General features: G+C 44.9%; 1 protein-coding gene across 1 annotated transcript in view; it reads right to left on the reverse strand.

Annotated features, from left to right (window-relative positions):
* Nucleotides 1–21,559, reverse strand: part of PAK3 (p21 (RAC1) activated kinase 3) — a 131,086-nt gene that overhangs the window by 20,108 nt on the left and 89,419 nt on the right. The window contains exons 4-8 of the mRNA XM_054996192.1: nt 13,679–13,832; nt 11,648–11,685; nt 8,072–8,203; nt 6,606–6,768; nt 2,611–2,674 (exon numbers count right to left, since the gene is read on the reverse strand). Of these exons, the coding sequence (XP_054852167.1) occupies nt 2,611–2,674; nt 6,606–6,768; nt 8,072–8,203; nt 11,648–11,685; nt 13,679–13,832 (551 nt within the window). The remainder of the gene's footprint in view (nt 1–2,610; nt 2,675–6,605; nt 6,769–8,071; nt 8,204–11,647; nt 11,686–13,678; nt 13,833–21,559) is intronic.

Genomic DNA, 21,559 nt, shown 5'->3' on the forward strand with positions numbered 1-21,559 from the left:
ATTGTATTAGAACTAACTTGTTTGCATGCATGTTGTAATCCCATTTAATATTCAATAAAATAAAAATCTTCCCATTAAAAAAATAAGTAAATTGTGAAATTTCCTCCATCTACTTCAGTCCAAACAATAAACCTACCAGGCTCTCTGTTTTTAGACACCACTCTTAATAAGCTTTTAGAAGTCACTCTTAACAGGCTTTCTATGATCTCAGATGCACAGAGAATGCTTCATGTGACTGACTCACACATGGGCTGTTTTCACACACGCCCCCGGGAGATCGTGCAAACTCATGGCATAAAGTGTCTTCCTAGCGCAATGTCCCAGCATGGTCCCCTTTAATGGCCTGATGACGTCAGAAAAAGCGCTATTAAACAGGATCGTGCCAGAAAATCGTGCTAGGAAGATGCTTTTATGCCGTGCGTTTTGCACTATCTTCCAGGCACGTGGCTGTGTGAAAACAGCCATTAACAGGATAAGAGCAGACCTGCAGGCAAACTTCCAACCATCAGAGAACTGATACGACACACTTATCAATGTACACAGTACAGGAAATAAGTTTTGAGACAGGTTAGGAACACCAACAGCTATCTCTGTCTCCGTCTAGAGGGTGAAAACTGGAAAGTTCATCAAACTCGTCCTTGGTCCACCAGATTTAAGTAAGAGAGATCTGGGATCATTTTTTAGAATGGAAGAGAGACTAGCATTTCTGTCAGACCTGGGGATTTAATTGTTCATTGGGATCAATGTAGAAGGGGACCTGGATCAGGGACCGTCTTGATCTTTGGACAATCAGTCTACGTACATACATACGTATGGGCTGTCAAGTCACAACCAGCTTATGGCGACCCCAGCAAGGGGCTTTCAAGGCCAGTGAGGAACCAAGGTAGTTTGTCACTATCTTCCTCTGCAGAACCAGAGGAGTTAGCCATGTTAGCCTGTAGTAGCAAAATAGAAAAGAGTCCAGGAGCACCTTTAAGACTAACCAACTTTACTGCAGCGTAAGCTTTCGAGAGCCACAGCTCTCTTCGTCAGATGCATGCGGCTGCTAAAGGTGCTCCTGGACTCTTTTCTATTTTCCTCCGCAGAAGAATCCCAGGCCTCCTTGCCAGCTTCCCATCCATACTCGGACTGAGGTCAACCCTGCCCAGCTTCTGATAATCTGTCTGCAGAGTCAAAATGTTATTTAGTACTACTGAGAATAATTTGGACTGGAGCTCCCTACGCAAATGCAGGTATGGTGACTGGATGCTTTTTGCAGTATTTTAATTTTTGCACTGTATACTGGATCCTGCTATTTAATGTTTCATTCTCATCGGACATGCAGAGTATCATTTTAATATGAAGAAAAATGTGTTTTTCTGTGACAAGCAGGGAAATTAATCCAGTTTGTTTACATACACACTGAGTACAGTTTATTCACGGCTGTCAATGCAGAACTACAATTCCGGAACTCAAAAGGACTGGTATTAGTACATGGTTTTTAAACTTGATCTGGATGTGAATGTTTACAGTTCTGGAAAGAATTCTGGCAGAAATCTACTTTGGCAGAAAGCTTTTGAGTCTCTGCAGACTGAACATGGGGCTATGTGGACCAAACGGTCCTTCCTGTAATCAAGTATCCCCCCCCCCCCCAAAAAAAAAAAGGATTTCTGGCAACACTTTATGGTAAGCACTAAAGTTGCCAACAGATGTATAGAAAAATGTCCTGTCCTTTAAGGGAGTTTCACAGTTAAGCAGAGTTACTCTGGTCTAAGCCTACTGATTTCAGTGAGCTTAGACTGGAATAACTCTACTTAGGATTGTACTGTCAAAGTGTGGAAATGGGCAGCTGAAGCTTTTCATGGCATGGAGAAGAATAACATCATCTGGAGTTTGCTGCAGATCAGACTGATATTAAAGGGGCAGACAGAGGGGCTGGTTCAAAAGTGGGCAACTGTATCAAGCGCCAGTACAACTGCAGATCCTTTGCTGTTCCCACTGTAGCCACCTGCATCACTGAACCAGCAAGCCCGTTTCAGCTTAAATGTTGCTTGCCCGTTCATCCATATTAAAGCCACCCCCAGCTGTGCCTGTGGCTGTCTTCTTCATATGCAAGCAAAACTTTCAAGGATTTCAGCTTAAAAACAAATCTTTGGAACCCCTGAACAATCAGCACTCCATCACTTAAGTGAACTGCATGTATACGAAGAAAGAGAAAGAGTACCGCCTCAGTGAGAACTAAGCCAAGGCTTCCCAGAAAACACAGAACCAAGCAGATTTTTAGATCCTCAAGCAACCTCCCCTCTGTGCAGATACGAAGCTCTTGAAGGAGGAGGGCGGGGGCCGTAAAAGCAGTTTACCATATTCTGGCAGAAAGTAGTTTTGGTATAATATAATCCCCCCCACACTATACCTAGATTGTGTGAATATATATTAATCTTTTCTTATCCTGTTCAATGTCATTTTTTATCTTAACTGCAGTTCCCATTTTGAAGTCATCCCCCCCCTCCAATTCCTGGATCCCTGACTGTATGACCCCAACCAATCAGCAATCACGCAGTGAATGGAATGTAGCCAATCAGGTTTGTCTATGCAATGATGTCAATAAAGGAAAGTGAGGGCAAAACTAACCCCTGGCCGATTTTCTCAAACCGTGTATATTTCTTCTTAGGGTCTCCCACACTCACAATGCTTCCTGAAATAAAAAAGACAGGGGAAAAGCCATTTTAAAAAGATATCACTTTCAGTGATAACTGAATACAAAAAAGGGAATATTTTATGTGGTTGTTGTCCTGTAAAGTTTTTATTTCATATCGATCAATGACAGGAAATAAGAGTCACCTCACCTGATCTGTGTCGACCTGTAGAATGGAGAGACGACTTTACTGAAATAAATGCGGCAGCTGCTCTGGTTGTAATACAAGTTTAAACTCTGCTTGGTGACATTAATCTATATGACATTTCATACGAATGAATGAATGAGTTGGGTGTTAACTGAGGGTGCAGCACTCTAACAATAACAATAACAACAGATCCAGAGGAGTTAGTCATATTAGTCTGTAGCTGCACCTGACAAAGAGTACTCCTGTTCTCGAAAGCTTATGCTACAATAAAGTTGGTTAGTCTTAAAGGTGCTACTGGACTCTACCATTTTGCAACAACAACAACAAAACCAACATTCGATTTATATACCACCCTTCAGGACAGCTTAACACCCATTCAGAGCGGATTACAAAGTATGTCATTTTTATCTCACAACAACAATCACCCTGTGAGGTGGGTGGGGCTAAGAGAGCTCCAAGAAGCTGTGACTGACCCAAGGTCACCCAACTGGCCTAAAGTGGAGGAGTGGGGAATCAAACCCGGTTCTCTAGATTACAGTCCTGTGCTCTTAACCACTATACCAAACTGGCTCTATCGTTTTCAAACATTTAAATCTGTTTCTCCTATGCCTAAAGCAGCCAGCCAACAAATGAAAATCCTCCTGTGTACAGTAATGTGAGGGGTCTGCGCTCTGCATGCAGAAAAGGATGGCTCTTCGATTCATACAAGGTCATTTCTAAGGGTACTGCCATCTACTGGTGATTTTATTCATTGGCTAAAATGTCTTGGAGGGAAAGGCAAATGCTTAAAGGCTTAAATTAACAGGCTGTCACCCTATAGAGGGCAGCAAATCAACAGTATGGCTATAGCATTAATCATTTAATAGTTTTGTAATTAAGGGGGGTGTTATGACCTTTACTTTTCTTTGGGGTAGATTTTTCTTTTAATCTTCCCCTTACACCCTCTGGGTAGTTTGCTGCCACCAGGAATATATTATTCCAAAATATTTTATCCAGATTTCCCCTTTGGTAACGTGTTTAAGCGTCAGGCTCCTTCGTGGTTCTACGTGGCCCTGAGGATAGGAATGGAATATAGCAATGACAGCTACACTGGGATACAACAAAACAAAATAAATGTTTATTTTTCAAGAAGCGTATTGGTTTCATAAAAGTAGTTCTTAGTTCTTAAATTTACTTCCTATAAACTCATCCACACAGATCTCTTCTAAGGCTTCACACACAGTTAGCCTCCTTCACTAGACTCAATAGTTCTCTCACAAATACTTCAAATATAGGCAGCACACAGCTAGCCTCTCTTTCTCTGACTCTCATTCACAGAAATATGAAACCTGCTCAGGCAGCCCACAGCTGGCCTCCCTTTCTCTGACTGAGTGTCCTTTCACAAACATGCCCAGTTCAGGTTCCACACAGGTCATATTTCTCTCATAAACACTTCAGTATACTCAGGCAGCACACAGCCAGCCTGCTTCCTTCTGACTGAAACTTTTCTCTCTGCTCTCTGTCTAAACTACATTTACTCCGCCCCCACTCTCAGTCATCAACCAATCACATCACTCACTCATCCCTCTCTCTCACCCCCACTCTTCACCTAGCTCAGACCAAGCATTTAAAGACACATGCACACATTTACTTGGAATCAATACAGGGGGCATCATCCATTTCCTACTTAATAAGAAAACAAAGGAGACCCTTGCTTAAACACATGCACCAGTACAGCCCTGTTGAAACCAGTTACACCCCACTTCATCAGACAGATATGTGATTAAAAATCATGTTGGGTGATCTTCAGAGGGAACGCTGGGAGAAGGAGTCAAACCTTGGCGTGAATTACACTATGAGCTTTTCAAGAGTAAATCTCAACATAGAAAGATGTAGGAGAAGTAGGTGTGACTCCTACCATAAATTAACAGAATTAGCACACATACTGGTTGGTAAGGAAGGTCAGAGGTTCAACCAGATAAGCAAATAGTTTAAGTGAAAATTAATTGATATTGGTAGAAGGTTATAGTCTGATAAAACATGTGACAGCTTGCCAATTAAAATTTCCAAAAAGTAGGTCCTGTAGAGCTATAAGAGACTGCAGTGACTGAGGTCACTCAAGTCCCAGTTTAAGCCAGGATGACAATTGAGTAAGTACCCAAATGCTGGATCAATGTATTCCACAATTCTGTCTACAAAAGGGACGGCACAGGCCAACCCCAAAGTAACCAGGTCCTGTTCATACAACCTTCTCTGTTTTTGCAGGGGGCAGATAGTACAGTTGCAACTTGCAAACTTTAAGTGTCTTGCGTGCTGAAGGGAACTCAGAATATATGAAAGTTAAGCCTGGCAAAGGGTTGGACCAAAGGGCACGCACAAACGGATGTTTTGTAATGTGACAATGGCCATTTGTAAGAATATAACAACCGTGGCTTCCTAAACTAGTGAAAACTCACTGTTCCCAATTGAGGGCAATCGTCTTCTGTGGCAATTTTATACTTCAGAGTTCTATGCAAATAGGGAACAAATCTCTCTCAAATTATAAGAAGTTTTATACAAAAGCTATGTTGATGTAGAAATTAACATAAAACTAGCGCATAAAGTACCTCTGACCCAATCCACTTCATAAAGAATCCAGAGTAAATGGATGTTCACAAGATGTCCAAAAAGTAATCCAGACAGATAATATAATATACGCTTACAACCTCAGGTCATTGCTCATCAGTGCTGCTACATGCTGACAACATAACAGCATGCATCCAAGTCTAAGAACTGCAGCTGAAGCCCTACTACCAACAGACTCATCTTAAAATCACAGAGTTGGAAGGGGCCTTACAGGCCATGTAATCCAACCCCCCTCCCCGATGCAGGAACAGCCTAAAGCACCCCCAAAGCAGCTTGGTAAATTTAAGCTGGAAGATGGGAAGGGTTGCAATGCATGACAATATGAACTATGACATCTCATAGTTAGCAAGACAAGCTCCCATCCAGTGTCTGCCCCCCTCTCCCCCGCAGGCAGCAACTCAAGTTATCTGTCACACCAAGCAGGCACTCTGTACTGACTGTTGTGGGTTCAAGAGTTGTTAGCAGTGCTTCAGGGTCTCGCCTTAGGTTGGGTGACACAGGGTTGCCAACTTCCAGGTGAGGCATGAAGTTCTCTCAGAATTACAGCTCATCTCCAGATTATATAGATCAGTTCCCCCGGAGAAAGTGGTTGCCTTGGAGGGTGGACTGAATGACATCACACCCACAGAGGTCTCTTTCCTCCCTAAACCTCACCCTTCCCACTCTCCATCCACCAAATATCCAGGAATTTCCCAACCCGGAGCTGGCAACTCTAGATGAGAATGGGACAATCTTTTCCCCCAACATCAGCAATGCACCTCTGGAGGGAATGACGGGCAGCGTCGGCGCCTGCAAATACCCCCAGTCCAGTGCTAGCTGCCCCAGTTTAAAGCAAAGCCCTTCAGCCCTGCTAGCACGGCCAGAGCTGGGCTTAGATATGTTCTGTGGCACACAGTCCTTCCTACCTACAAATCTGCCATCGCCTGAAACAGGAAGAGCTCCTGCCCCATTCAGAACGCTCAGCTGTGGGTAGAGATGCAGAAGCTGCCGTCACACCCTAAAACTGGCCTGCCCTTGCCCAAGGAAGGGAGTACAGGACGGCAGTCTTACGCCTCTGCTAAAAGCTCCCATTCAGCTAGGGAATACTAGAAGTGCTTAACACTGGCTGAGTCGTGGCCGGAGTTTCCAGTATTTTTTACACCAGCAGCAAAGTCATGTGAGATAGGACCAAAGGCTTACGCAGTTTCTCTAGGATCTCCTCATCCGTCATCTTGGATTTTTTCCGCTGCCGGTCTGTGTTCCGGTACAAAGTGTTTGTGTTGGAGTTCTCAGGCTGAGGAGTGGTCGGTTCTTTCGCTGGAGCTGGAGCTGCGACAGGTTCAATTACAGAGCGTGTATAAATCTGAAAGAGACACCAGGTGGGGGAACCCCCACTCACTCCTTAGTGAACTCGGAGGGATTAGACAACAGCAAGTTCTCCATGAGCCACATGGAAGACACAAATGAACTGTCTCCTGCGCTGCCACAAATGTTATTTTCCTCTTTCTCTAAAGGCTTAATTTAAACCCTTGACAGGTAGGGTAATGGATTACAAGACTTCTATTATGCTTTTCAATTGACAAATTTATGTCACACCGTGAACAAAGAGATTCACTACACTTTTGGACACAATGAAGAAAGACCAATCTGGGTTTAAGCAAAAAAGCTCTGAGCAGCATTACCTTCCAAATGTAGTTCCCTGAAAATTTAGAATCTTGTACTGGATACCAACATCTTCGGAACAGCAGGATATGAGTCCAGAGGCACCTTAGAGACCAGCAAGATTTTCAGGCTCATGTCTGCAGAAGGGGGCTCTGACTCTTGAAAGCTGACACTCTGAAAACCTTGTTGGTCTCTAAGGTGCCTCTGGACTCATATCCTGCTGTTCTCCTGCAGACCAGCACAGCTACCCACCTAACTATCAGCATCTTCTGACATAAACTGCTGGGCCTCCTGTCATGTTCAAAAGCTGTTTTGCCCACTTGCTGCGTAGTGGGTGTTGCGTCCCCTGCTATGGCCCAGTTCAGACACAATGCAAAGCCAAATGAATGAGCGGTAGCCTAATGATCTGAACGTGGGTCATTCCATTAGCTGTGCGTAGAGGGGATCTGCCAAAACGGGATCTGAAAACATAGTCTAAAAGCAGACATCCTGGATTAATCCCTGCTGACAGCCTGGCCTGGGCAAAAACAAGGAAACCAGACTTTGGCCAGGCAAATCAGGATTAGTGATCCTCTATGAGCAAAAACCAGATTTCACAAACTAGCCACGATTTTGCATTATTGACCAGGGCCGTTTTCGCACTGCTTACCAGCCACGGAACATCGTGCCAAGCTCCTGGAACAACAGCGTCTTCCTGGCAGCCGGGATGATGCTGTTGTTCCGGGAGCTTGGCACGATGTTCCGTGGCCGGTAAGCAGTGTGAAAACGGCCCAGATTTGCTTAAATTGTACACTGCATACGCTATTCTGTTTTGGGGAATGGGGCAAGGAGCTAAGCAGAATCAAAAAGTTTGATTCCCATCCACTGGAAATTTTATTCAACCACCTCATTGAATGAAAGATTTCATCCCACAAATTTTCAAGCATATTTTTGGTGTTCACGGTGCCATAACCCAGGATATATTTTTGGGACAAGAACTGAAACTGCAACGATTAGCAGCTTACTGATTTTGTATGTTCTGGACGTGGGGCAATTACAGGCGGTGGTTCATTATCATCCTCCTCCTCTTCATCTTCCTCATCCTCTTCTTCCGAAACAGGGGGAGCTAGAGGGGGTTCTGACGCTGTTTTTGTGCTCTGCAGATCAGAGAGAGTGTGATGTCAATGAGGTGCCGCAGTCAGAATGTGGAAGATCTTGTGTGAAACATATGATGCTCACCACCAGGACCAATGGAGCCCTCTTTCCTCCTTCCCCCTGCTCAATGCACAGGTACAGGAGTACAGTCTATGCAGCACACAACTCATGACTAGAGGTGGGCATGAATTGGGGAAATGGCAGTTCATCGCGTTTCATGAACCATGAACCGCCATGAACTTGCTCAGTTTGCAAACCAGTTTGTTTAGTTCGTCATTTCCAGGGCTGCAGAAGGTCTGCAGAAAGCCCATCCCCCGTTGCCTAGCTGCCAGACCGCTACACAACCAATCCAGGCCCAGTTTAGGGCTTTTGTGTTGCATGTAATGATAAGCAAGTCAGCAGCTTAGCTTCACCAAGTTTCTTGAGGAAAAATTAATATATACTAGCAAGCAAATCTCCTGCACTCTCATTCCACTAGAAATAATAAGTAAACATATGCAGGAGTTGGGAAGCACTTCTGGTTCATTGCAAAATGCTCTTCAATTATATCGGCTATTTAAAAATGGCAACGTTTGAATTAATATAATCCAATGCAAAATAAGAGCTGAATTTTTAATCCTTAAGTGTAATGTAAGATTTTATTGTTGCAGAGAAATACTAAATAATTTGCATATTACATCCTGTGTGCAACTGGAGACAACCTGTTTGTGATAATTCATGAAAACCTCCTCAGGCCCTTCTTGATACTGCTTCAAATAGCGAATATAAAACGGACGAGTGCTCCTTTGCAAAAACGTATGGAAAGTTCCCTGGGAATTTTCAGGGAGAGATTACTTAGGGCCATCAGAGTAAAGGTTTCATCTAAGTGGAGAGCAATCTCCTTTACAGTAGATTCTCTTTGCTAGCTTTCAAAAGAAGCTGGTGGCAGGGACTTGTCTTGGTTTTCATGTACCCACTGCACATGGCAGACCATCAGAAATACAAATAGTAAAGGGGGCATAACCTTCCCAGTCTGGTTATGGGCCTATGCCCAGAGAAGCAGATTTACAGTGCAATCCTAAGAAGAGTTACTCCAGTTTAAGCCCACTGAGCTTAGTGAATTTAGACTGGAGGAACTCTTCTTAGGATTGCTCTTTTTAAGTCCGCCTGTAATTGAATAAGGAACCCCATTTTCGGCCAGGAGCTGCTCACACTGTGGCACCAGAAATAAATACATAAATACATAAATAAATCCACCTTCCAAGGTTCAACATAAACATTCAGCCATCAGCTGTTGGATGAAGCTGGCTTTAGCCGGTCTGCATAATTTCTGAAGGACTGCAATCATTGCAGCTTTAACAGATGTACAGTTAATTCAGAACCTACATCCTGTGTACAGCGTCATATGCTTTGGTCATGTTTAATCATTCAGCCGTTTTGGGAGGAAGTTGTTAGTCGTATTATTTTTGTGTTAGAAAACTCATTTATTTTTGAAGATGTTAATGCACTGTTAAACTACTTCCCTTTCTCTTGGAATCTTTCTCTTGGAATCTCTGCGCCGCTGGAGCAGCGCGCGGAGGGCAATCTAAACTCCCCTCTGTCCGGAGATTAGGGGGCGGGGCCACCGGCCAGGTGACCATTTTTGCCGAGGACGATTTAAACTTTAAAAAACTCCCCCCTTGTTCCAGCTGACCCAAAGTGACGTCATTGTTCGGTCCTGAGTTCCACCACTGAGTTCCACCACCTCTTTTCCCAGGAAAAAAAGCCCTGAATCTAACCGATGGTCAACGGAAATGGACCCTTTGTGCCCTTACAGTTGCTAAAAGATTTATACTTCAACATCGGAAAGGCAAATGTCCACCTCCTGTAAATCACTGGATTGAAGACCTTATAAACTTACCAACATTTGAATGTATTACATATGGAAGGCAACTGCACATGGATTTATATTTAGATATTGAGAAATCTTTTATAGATACCTTTGTATAGATTTGCTAATAGTGTTTTTGTAGCCAGCACTTTTTTTCTTGTTTTTTAATTTTTTTAAATGTTTTTGCATTAATAAATAAATAAGAAGTTTAAAATCTTGTGTACAGCATGTACTTCAAACTTAACATAGAGCTGGAAAGGATTCCAAGGGTCATCTAGTCCAACCCTCTGCACAATGCAGAAAATACACGGCTACTTTCCCCTCACTCTCCCAGTGACCCCTGCTCAATGCCCAGAGGAAAGCAACCCCGCCCCCCAGGGTCCTTGGACAATCTGGCCTGGAGGAAAGTTCCTTCCTGACCCCAGAGTGGTAATCAGCTTTGATCTGGTCATATAAGGAAGGGCCACAGGAGTCTAGCGCCAGCTCATCCTTTCCTCCCCTCCCTCTCCTGATCTGCCTAAATGCACAGAGTCATAGAATCAGTATTGCTATGTATACAATGGGAGCCCGCCAACCCCTTCAGGGTTCTAGTTCCTGTGTGCGGAAGCACATGGGAAAATCCATGTGTCACTCAGTTCACATGAAATGACAATTGCATGTATCTGGTGCATCACAAGAACCACACTCTCCTGATGCCTGTGGTTTGTGGGCTCCCAGTATGTGGGGACAACACCTGAAAAGGGCTCACATTACAGGCAAAAGAACACCCAGAGCCTGAGTCTCTCTGGCCTGAGCACAGCATCTAGGTACAGGAGGGCAGGCAGAGGGGGCAACAGAGATCCATGGCTCCCCTCCTCTACTACTCTGCACCATGCCTTTCTTGGACACAGGTGGCCAATGCATCTTTCCCACTTCTCCAGCCAGCCCTCCTAAACTCAATCAACTCAAATTCGGGCAAGAGGAAGGGCTGTGAAGGGAAAGAAAAGAACTCACTATACGTTATGCCTGCTGGAGCAGATGTTTAAGCACAAAAAACGCCCCTTGGAACCATAACTACTGGCATCACACAAACACACCCCAAGAAGCCACTCCTGACTTAGCAGCTGCATACCTATCATTCAACTTTATAAAAAATGGCAAAATTAAAAATCAATTCTCGTTTCCTCCTATGCTGCTGCCATTCGTTAAATGGCCTCGTTCAGCCTATGGAATGTTCATGCACAGATCCTGCAATGAATCCAATTGCTATACAGCTTCCAGGGCCTCTGCAACATAATCAAGTATGTAAAATTGAGTCACTTAACATTAAAAAAGGAAGGACAAATCCCTGTTCAGTCATTCAGCATTTAAAAGGAACGTTTGCACTGATAACTCAGCATTAACGTGGATTGTCTTAAGTGTGTCTTTGGGGTTTCCACTGCAATTCAGCATTAGATCAATGCACACTGCTCTTTTTAACTTCACTACAAATTGTTCCAGGGAATTACATCCATTTCAGCCTTATTAAGAATCAGTGGCGTACCAGATTAAACCAGGAAACAGAGCAGAGATAAAGACAGGAGATTCGCTTACAACCAGTAAGAAGTTATTTACTCACCGAAGGATGGGCTGCTATGTATCCGTGGGCGCTCTTATCTGAAAGGTACCAACAAAAGTCAGCAGGTTAAAGGCCAAGTGGTCATGTGGCATTCAGCGGAAGGAAAAGGTTGCCAAGAAATGTTCATTTCCATCACTGATGCCACTTGGGCAAAGGGAGCGACTCTCGTGCCCTGGTGCAGGATGTGCTCCAGCAGAACCAGATCGTCTTCGGCCCCTGGCGCCAAGCACAGGAAACACCCGGCAGGAGTCAGTCCCAAGCATCCAGCCCTATCCAATGACAGAGATCTGAGTTCATGGAAGGGGCAGACCTAAGGTAGCAAAGAAGCAGGAAGTGGGCTAGGAAATACTGCTGTTACTTGGACCGAAGCACAAGCACTGAGCCTAGGGCTTTATAAGGCTGGATTGTCCCCAAGCATCAGCTGAGCAGGCGGAATTAGTCCCGCCACCAAGATGGCACCCTTAAGTTTGCAGATGGGGTGTGTCGGCAGAGAAGTGCAGCCAAGAGGATGCACTTAAAGGCTTGCACTGGCCACAGGTTGCTGGTTGTGGCGCAATGATAAGGTGCAGGAGTCTGGCTGATGGGATCCCCAATTTGATCTCTCTGATGGGATCCCCAATTTGATCTCTCTCTGGGTGGCTTATAGTTGATTGGTAATTTGACATCATTTGCCTCAGCAAATTCTGAGCTATGCCTTTAAAAAGAAGAATTCCATTACAGGGCAGAGAAGTATGAAAATTATGTAAGGAGATAAGCTCCCTTAAAGGGGCAGGCCTTCATTATTTCAGTTCTGCCCAAAGTTATAATATAAAAAAGGTTCCAGGAATAGTTTTCAAGCTGTACTCCAAGGAGTCCAGGGTTCTTTGGATGCTTATCATGGGTTCCTCCATCAGAATATCTGCAGCGATGGACAAAATTTCCCAAAAGACAGTTAGCTCTACTTAATACATATCTTTCCTTACCAAAGAAATATTGGTTGCATTTTTGTTCGTGATCCTAGTTCCCACGAGTGAGGCCAAAGCGATATAGCCAGTAACTGACACGAACTGAACATGCCCCTAGAACATGCCCCACAATTAAAAATTCATTTTAGGGAAGAGCTATAAATTATGGAAGAAGCAGGGCAGAAATGAAGAAATTATGTGAGCGATGGTGTCTCATTATATGCTCCCCACTAGCAGTGGAGAAAGAGAAGATGCAGCATTCTTATTTCTGGCATCTCGCTTCCTCCATCGAATGATTCTGATGGCATCTTCTCTTACCTGTGGCTCAGTTCAGACATAACATGAAACCACAGTTTATTTTAACTCTAGCTAGCTGCTAAAACCAGAATTCAGTTTCTGGGCGACTTCTCAAATCCCACTTTATCTTGACTAATAATGGTTCCATTGTCATTGTTCTGGCCAGGCATCTTTGTTGCTGGGGAAAAGTCAGGATATCTGCATTTGTACATCATATGAAACCACAGTTAAGACTAACTGTGGTTAATGACCTAAGCACAAACCATGTCTGCAGATTGTGGTTTGGTGGACCCTAACCAAGTGTAGTTAGTGGTGTGAATCATGTCCAGATAATCACATGGATCCTAGCTAGATTAATTAAAACACTGGTTTCATGTAAAGACAGCCCAAGGATTTGGGGCAGCCTAACTGAATGACTTTGCAATATCCCGAAGCCTCAGAGAAGCCACCACCTGCCGTTCTCCCCACCTCCCACCAGGAGTTATACTGCCTGTATAAACAATCCTTGCACTGCCCCCTTGCCCTGCCCACAGCCCCGTCCTCCTGATGGTGGAGGAGGGGGAGGGCCTGCCCCTCGAGAGAGGGAAGGAGCAGTTTCCCTGGGAGCACTTCCCACGGATGTTGTTTACTATGACAAACCCCAATGCAGCAAAAGGGCAGGCGTGGCAGTTCCAGGGCATGTTGGCACTGCAGATCTCTGGCACTCCAGGCAACCGCCTAGATTTGCCTAATGGACGGGCTGGCCCTGGTTCCCCATCACGTCTGAACTGAACCACTCTTGCTCACTTACCTCCTGATGTGAAGCTCATATATTTCTGGTTGTTTGCTGTCTCTTTGGAATCGTAGAATTTGAGGACATCCAGAACGGCTTGTGGGTTCTTCTTCTGCTCCAGTTTCGTTATGTTTGACGTCTGTAATAGCCTGGCCCACTGCTCTGGAATTCCCTGCAAAAGGCAAGAGGACAAACAGTGATGACTGAGCACCTTCCATCAGTTTCTCTATCACCTGCCAGTACAGTTCCTTATCAAGAATCCCATACTACATGTAAGATTACTTGCAAGACTTTGATTGATGCCTAACAGTTTACAGTTAGAAATTCTACAGCAGGCGCAATCATTCTCTCCTCTTCTACTAAAACAAAGAGCTAAAACCTGGATCCAACTTAAAAAAAAAATAAAGAAAGTTATGACTGTGACAGGGAAAAAAAGGTGCATGAAATTTATTCTTTAATCAACACTGGCCCGTCCATGGAACAATAACGAAAAGGCTTAGCTCATTTCCCGGATGATTCAGTGCAGACATCAAACACTACTCTAAATTGGAGAACTGCACAGTGCTTTTTAGGAGGTTTACACTGGATATTTAGTGCAGAACAAGAGCAACACATTCTGCTGAAAGGGTAACAGCAGATCTCAATGAGGTTGAAGCTGCTTCCCAGCGTGTTAATTGGACTCTGGGGAACTTCCTCCCTCCGCCATTCGGGGAGGGGGGCACAATTTGGAATTAAAATGGTAACACAGAGTAATTCTTTTCCCTGAGTTTTTTACATCTCTGTGTTTAATGCAAGAAAATAAAAGACACCAGGAAGTCAAAGGAACAGGCTACATGTGCCAGACTACAAAACATTAACCATTGCACTGAGCTGTTATTTCTTCCAAAGAAACTGCCATGAAACATCCAGTATAATTTCCTAAATGTAAGAAACCACAATCTCCCCCAGCCCCTTATTGCACAATTAATTTCTAAGCAATGCCACTTCAAGGGCATCGAAGCATCCCTCTTTTTGCCACCCCAGCCTGGAGCTACATTCTAACCAACGCTTTGCTCGTAAGAGGTTCTCTGCAAAAAACAATGCGTGACATGGGCCTCTGGAGGTTGGGGGGTTGATGATAGGAAAGTGGGAGAAGCCAAGCAATGAAATCTACTGCACACACATGGAACCTGCTGCGGCAGTGCTATGACATCTCAAAGAAGCACTTGGATGCAAGCTTCTTTTGGGCCTGTGACGCACCTCTGGAAGCTTCCCTGTGCACATCTGTGAGCCATAGAGATCTGGCTGTAATGGACGTAAATAAAGAAAGAAAAGAAAGTTAAAACAGAATGTGGGATAACTGAGAAGGTGGGAAGGAGGTGAAATCCAATGGGCCAAAATGGGGGAGAGGCAGGGAGGTTAATCCTGTCTCAGTAGAGGAGGGAGTGGACAGAGTTCAAAAACCAGAAAGGGGAGAGGGGTACATTTAAAGTCCGAAGTTTGGAAGCATCACCCCTCCCCTGTTTTCACCAAGTGTTCTTTTGCCCATCACAAATATTACTGTTCAGGATCCACGGCCAGGGAAATGGGTCAGGTACTGATCAGTCCATCAGTCCGAAGCAAAAAAAGCAAAGAAAGAAAAGCGGGGTTCCTGATTGTGCAGGCGAGCCCGCACACACGCAAGAGCAGTACAAAAGCCCTGTTCATGTGTTACAGTCCATGCGTGCACATCTGTTTGTAAGATCCAACGCACATTCATTGTACAAATGAAACCAGAGACCAGTACCTGGATAAAGGTGGAGTTTAAATCGTATCTCCACCTGTACAAAATTCAATGTATCATAATTACTCAACGCACATATAAGGAAAAAATTAAGCGTACACTGTACAAGGCTTGTTTGTGTGTTCACTGTAACTTTATAACAGGGCTACACACTCGACCAAATATGTGTTGGTTAGGAACAAAGCCTGCCTCCCTGATTGTTCTCTCCTTCCATGCAAGTTTAGTGTTCCTGGACTGAATGTATTAACAGAGCTGTTCTATGTTCAAACAGTGTGCGTGAGACTATGTGTGTGGGAGGGGGTTCATTCTTAACTAGCTCCATGGAAGATTTATTTGACTTTCCCAGTCACAGTTTTAAGCGTCACCCAATTACAAATAGCAATTGTTCAAATGCATGGAAAATGCTACCAAGAGAATTGTCAAAGAATTCTAATTTCATTGTTAGTTTTGAGGTTGCCAACTGATACAATTCAATTTATGCCAAACATGCACTTAGCAACTCAAAAAAGAAGCATTTTATTAATACAACTACAGGGCCTAAAGGCCCAATTGCATTAAAAAAACCTATCATCAGAATCTTTAAACGTTTCAGATGCCGCCAGTTTTCATACTGAGAATGACACTCTGTCCCATTAACAAGCATGCTTTGCAGAATTCTCCTTTAAAGTATTTCAAAATCTAAACTTCCCTCCAAAGACCACAGGATCATGCATAAACATGTTCATTCAATTCTTTTGATGTTCTGGGTCTTAATCTCTGCTATTCATGGTAGCTCCAAGCACAATGAAATGGAGTTTGGACATGCATTTCTGACGAACATCTTCATGAAGGTGGGTGCTGATGATGTCGAGCCAAATCTCAGAGCTCATGCAGGTACCCTTGGTTCTGATTTTTGATGCAGCTAAGAGCAACATAGGCAACTCAGCCAGAACAGTGCCCGAGAAACGGTGAACACTGCACCTTGTGCATAACCATAGAGCAGGCATGGCAACGACTGCAATCCTCTGCAAATGAAGAAGAAATATTTGCACAGATTTTGCATGTTCCCCTCCCAAACTTTTGGGGGGAAGAGAGAATGAGCTCACTAGACACTGGAAGATAATTCGGTTATAAGGTCTGGAGTTAGGGGCAGACCCCTTGGCACAATGTACTTACCATGTTACTCTCCAACTACGTATCCAGCCTGGGGTTCATCAAGAAAGCCCAGTGTAGCTGGGCTTATGGGAAAACTTGTGGATTAAGGACATAAAATTTACAGGCTGCCAGTTATTGACAGAAAATTGGTATAAAATGTTCTTTTGATGGTACACTACTCCCAAAGATATTGCGAGGCTTAATAAGGGTTACAGTGGACATTGTGGGGAATGTTAGAATATGGATGCAACATTTTACCATACGTGGTGGACTTGTAAGGAATCACGAATATACTGGATAAAAATACATGAAGAGATGCAAAAGATCCTTAAACTCAGATTTGAATAAATCTGAAAAGTATGCTCTTAGATATTTTACCAACAAATGTGAGAAAAGAACAAGGAGATCTCTTCCCTTATCGGGTGACGGCAGCGAGAGTGCTGTTTGCAGGGAAATGCTCGTCCTGGTCTCCCAGAGTGGAGAGGTAAGATTCACGAATACGCCTCTGTGGCCAAACTGACTACCTACTTACATAACAGACCGATAACTGAGTTCTGGGGAGAATGGAAGGATCTCTTTGATTACTTAGGCAAAACTAATTGATATAGAAGCTTAGAGGGAAGGAGGGAAGGAGAGAGAAGGAGAAAGGTTATGAATCTAGGATTAGGGACGTCAAATATGCATGTTTTGTTTATCAGGTCAAAGAAGCTTAAATGTATTGCCTGTTTTACTCGCATGTCCGGAGCAGGCCCCGCCTGCCCTGCCCTGGGTCGTGGCGGCCCCCCTCCCCTCAGGACCACAGAGGGCTGGGCAGAAGCCCCCACCTCACTCACCAGCTGGCCCAGAGCATTGCAGGAGACAGGGCTGTCAGGAGCAACCCCGCCAGAGCAAGGTCCTGCCGGAAGAATCCGCAGGCCAGCTGAGCAGCGCGGGAACGAACCAGCCTACTGTGGGCTCGGGCAGGAGGCGGAAGAGCAGCCCAGTGATACAGCCACCTGGCCAGCCATAGGAGGGCTTGATGACGCTGGCAAGCCCTGTCCTCCCGTGGCCTGGAAGCAGCCTGGCAGACGCCGAGTGGAGGGAGGCTCCAGGAAGCCACGGAATGGTGCAGGGCATGCAGGAGGCCAAAGCTCTCCCTCGGCTGGTCAGGAAATGTGAGGGAGGGAACCCCAGTGTGAAGGACAGGCGCGGGGCCAATGTCGGGGGGGGGGGAGTCTCAGAAGAGGAAGGACTAAGGGTTTGGCAAGGGAGGAGTGCATGGGAGGAAATCCAGCATGAGAGACGGGCTGGGCCAATCATCAGAGGGATTCTCAGGTGGGAAGGCAAGGAGGAAGAGGCAGGTAATGAGGAGGGAGGGCAGATTGGCCCTCTGGGGGAGGGGTGGATGGGTTCCCCATGAAGCCGAGGAGTAGAAGTTGGGTGTGAGTTGGTTAGAGAGAGTGCATAGGTTCACAACCCAGTGGGCAGGAAGGGGGGCTTCGGTGACATAACCACCTCCCCTGCCCAGTCTGAGGCCAAGGGAACTCTCCTACCTGGACACCCAGGAAGACGGCAGAAGGCGGTGAGCGAGCGGTGAGCAGGGCAGCCGCTCACATCCCAAAACTATTATAACTGTACTGTTTATATACTTATTGTTTGTATAAGATTGTATAAGTTTCAATTTAATATCTAATTTAGAATTTGCATAACCGTTATACTATGCACTTACTTTACTATATTTTCTTTTCTTTTAGATAAAATTCTTTAAAAAATAAAAAAAAAATATTTTTTTTAAAAAGAAAGCCCAGTGTAGCATGGACACGACGTGTATTTAGTTACTGGAACCAGCTGTGATTATAGAGCTAAGATTTAGGTTGTATTCTGGGGAGTAAAACCATCATGTGGTAATGCCTTCCAGTACAACTGGGCCACTGAAAACACCTAGCATCTTGACCACCACAGGTTTGTGTTAAATGGGATAGTCATTTTGTTCTTGGTCTAATTCCCTCTAAACACAATTCTGCTTGAAAACCTCATTCTTTTTTCAATCTCAGTTTCAGGATTGTTTACAAGGAAGTGGAACAAAGGCACAAATATATAAGGCACTGAGGCACGTATGTGCGCGTATGTGCACACAAACTCACGATTAGTGTCTCCCAGGGGTCATTTTGTAGAAAAAGAGCTGGAGGAACTCATTAGCATAAATCATTAGCACAACTCATTAGCATATGCCACACCCCTTGACATCATCAGAAGTGTGTCATTAGCATAACTGATTTACATATCCCACACCCCCTGATATCACCTATCCTGGCTGTTTTGGACCCAATCCTGGCCATTCAGGGCCGAAATTGGGCTGAAAATGGCTGAAAAGGGGCCCAAAATGGTCAGGGTCGGGCTGTTGCTGAGTGGGAGAGTGATCCACCATCCGTCAGAGGCCCGATCCAGGCTGTTTCGGCCCCTATCCAGGCTGAAATGGGTCCAAAATGGCCAAGAGTCAGGTGGGCGGGGCCACCTGACATGTGACCTCTTTGGGGAACTGCCGGAACTGCGTTCCAGCACGTTCCCCCCTCGAAATGAGCCCTGGTGTCTCCAACAACCTTCTTCTGGATCCCATGCAACTCCAGCAAAATTTGGATGAAGGAATTACACTTCCCCCCTTCACTCAGCTGGGATCAGGCGCAGAGGAATTGGCCATGCCCGCTCCTGCCCCGGCCTTCATCCGGCTGTTATCAGTGATGGAGAATGAGGGAATGCCCACCTGCCCACCCTACCCTTTCTAGAGCCCATTGTATTTTTTCCTACAACGGGCTTTGTTGCTAGTTGCATAATAATTGCCCACCAATTGTATACATTCCACAGGTCTTATCCTTGGATTTATACTGCAGGGATATTGAATTTTAACAATATTTAAAATAGAGTTGGTATTTGGCCAGTAAAAATCATACTGCCCATCTTTAGAAAGACTCACTAGGCCTTTTTATTTCAAAAGGCTTTTTAGTTAAAACGTAACCCAGAAAGTTTTGCCAATAGTAGTTTTTTCATATATGGGGTTTTACTGTTCTGTTTTTTGCCATGTGGCAGAGATACCAATATTTTAAATAAACAAATGAAATGAGACGTACTCTCAGTCCTCTTTTGCTGCCTTACCCTAAGGTAAGTACCAACAGCATTAGCGGGGAAGGAGGGAGGATATGTGTGCCTGCATGGAAGACTTAGATGAACAACAGTTACAGGAAAGTGCAACGCTGTTTTTCATCGACGGTCTTCCTGTGCAGTCCCACATGAGAGATTGCAAAGCTTAAATACCTGGGCGCAGGTAGCGAAGCACTGTCACGGGAAGTTCGACTGCAGGACCGCTGTGCCCTTCTATCTAGGATGTCCAGCGCATAATGTTTGACAAACGTGTCGGCTGAGGCCCACATCGCCACTTTACAGATGTCTGGGATTGGAATACCCTTCAGGAGAGCTGCTGACGACTCCTGGGACCTGATGCAATGAGCATGAACTTCCAATGGGCAAGATAAGTTTGCAGTTTTGTAACACAACAGGATAGTTTGAACCACCCAACAAGCCAAAGTTTGAGGACTAGCTTTCCTACCTTTTTTCTGACCTGAGAAACACACAAACAAGTGGGAATCCACCCTAAAAGGTTTTAGGCAATCCAGATAAAAAAGAATCGCCCTACGTACATCCAGGGAGTGGAGAGCTTTTTCCGCCTCCAAATTCTGATTATGAAAAAATACTGGCAAGGATATTTCTTGAGACAGGTGGAAACTAGACACTACCTTAGGCAAAAATTCCACCTTGGTCCTAAGGACCACTTTTTCAGCATGAACTTTTAAAAAAGGAGGTTCGCAACATAATGCAGCCAACTCCCCAGCTCTCCTGGCCGAAGTAGCAGCCACCAAAAAGGCTACCTTCATAGAAAAGAAAGGGACATGTGGCCAAGGGCTCAAAAGATTGAGACATAAGTCTCATCAATACCAAGGGCAGCGACCATTGCGGGACAATAGCCCTAACAGGGGGGAACAAACTGTTCAAACCTCTCAAAAATAATGTAGAGGTATAATGAGAGAACACAGTCTTCCAGTCTATCGGGGGGTGAAAGGCAGAGATGGCCACCAAATACACTTTTATAGAAGAATTAGACAACCCACCCTGTTTAAGTCCCCAGAGGAAATCTAAAATCTTGGCCAGGGATGAATACAAGAGATCTGAACCCTTCTCTTGGCACCAAGTACTAAATTGGTTCCACTTGATAGAGTAAGACTGATGGGTGGATAGCCACTGTGTATTCTGCAGTACACGGGTTACTCCTGTGGTAAAGGCCTGTCCTGATGGATCAGCCAGGCCATCAGTTTGAGTTCGTCTATCTTGTGGTGCAACACCCCCCTCCAGGACAACAGGTCTGGTCTTATCGGGAAACTGTACACTCGAGTCTGCAACCTCAAGAGAGCATGAAACCACGGTTGACGCAGCCAACATGGGGTCACCGGGATGGTTGATGTTCTGTCCGCCTGGATTTTGCTGATTACCCTGGCTAGTAGAGGAAACGGGGGAAACATGCAGAAGAAGCGGCCGAACCACTCTAGTTGAAATGCATCCCCAAGAGACCCGCGGCCTATGCTGCCTTTGGAGCAGAAACGGGGAGTCTTGTGATTTTCCTCTGAGGCGAACAGATCTATATCAGGAAAACCCCACTGGGAGAAGACCAGGTGCAGACGCGTGTCCTGAAGGGACCACTCGTGATTGTCCCCTTGCAACCTGCTCAAGTGATCCGCCACTGTGTTGCCTATACCAGGAATATGAGTGGCCTGAAGCCATACCGAGTGATCTATGGCCCAGTTCCAGATTTGCACTGCTTCACTGCACAGAAATGTTGATGCTGTGCCCCCTGTTTATTTATATAAAACATAGTAGTTGTATCGTCCATAAGTATCTGGACGGTCCTGGTCCTTATGGTATCCGAAAATGAAATCAACGCATACAACACTGCCCTCAGTTCTAACAAGTTGATATGG

The sequence above is a fragment of the Eublepharis macularius genome, chromosome 13, assembly GCF_028583425.1.
Source record: "Eublepharis macularius isolate TG4126 chromosome 13, MPM_Emac_v1.0, whole genome shotgun sequence".
In the NCBI taxonomy this organism is placed as follows: Eukaryota; Metazoa; Chordata; class Lepidosauria; order Squamata; family Eublepharidae; genus Eublepharis; species Eublepharis macularius.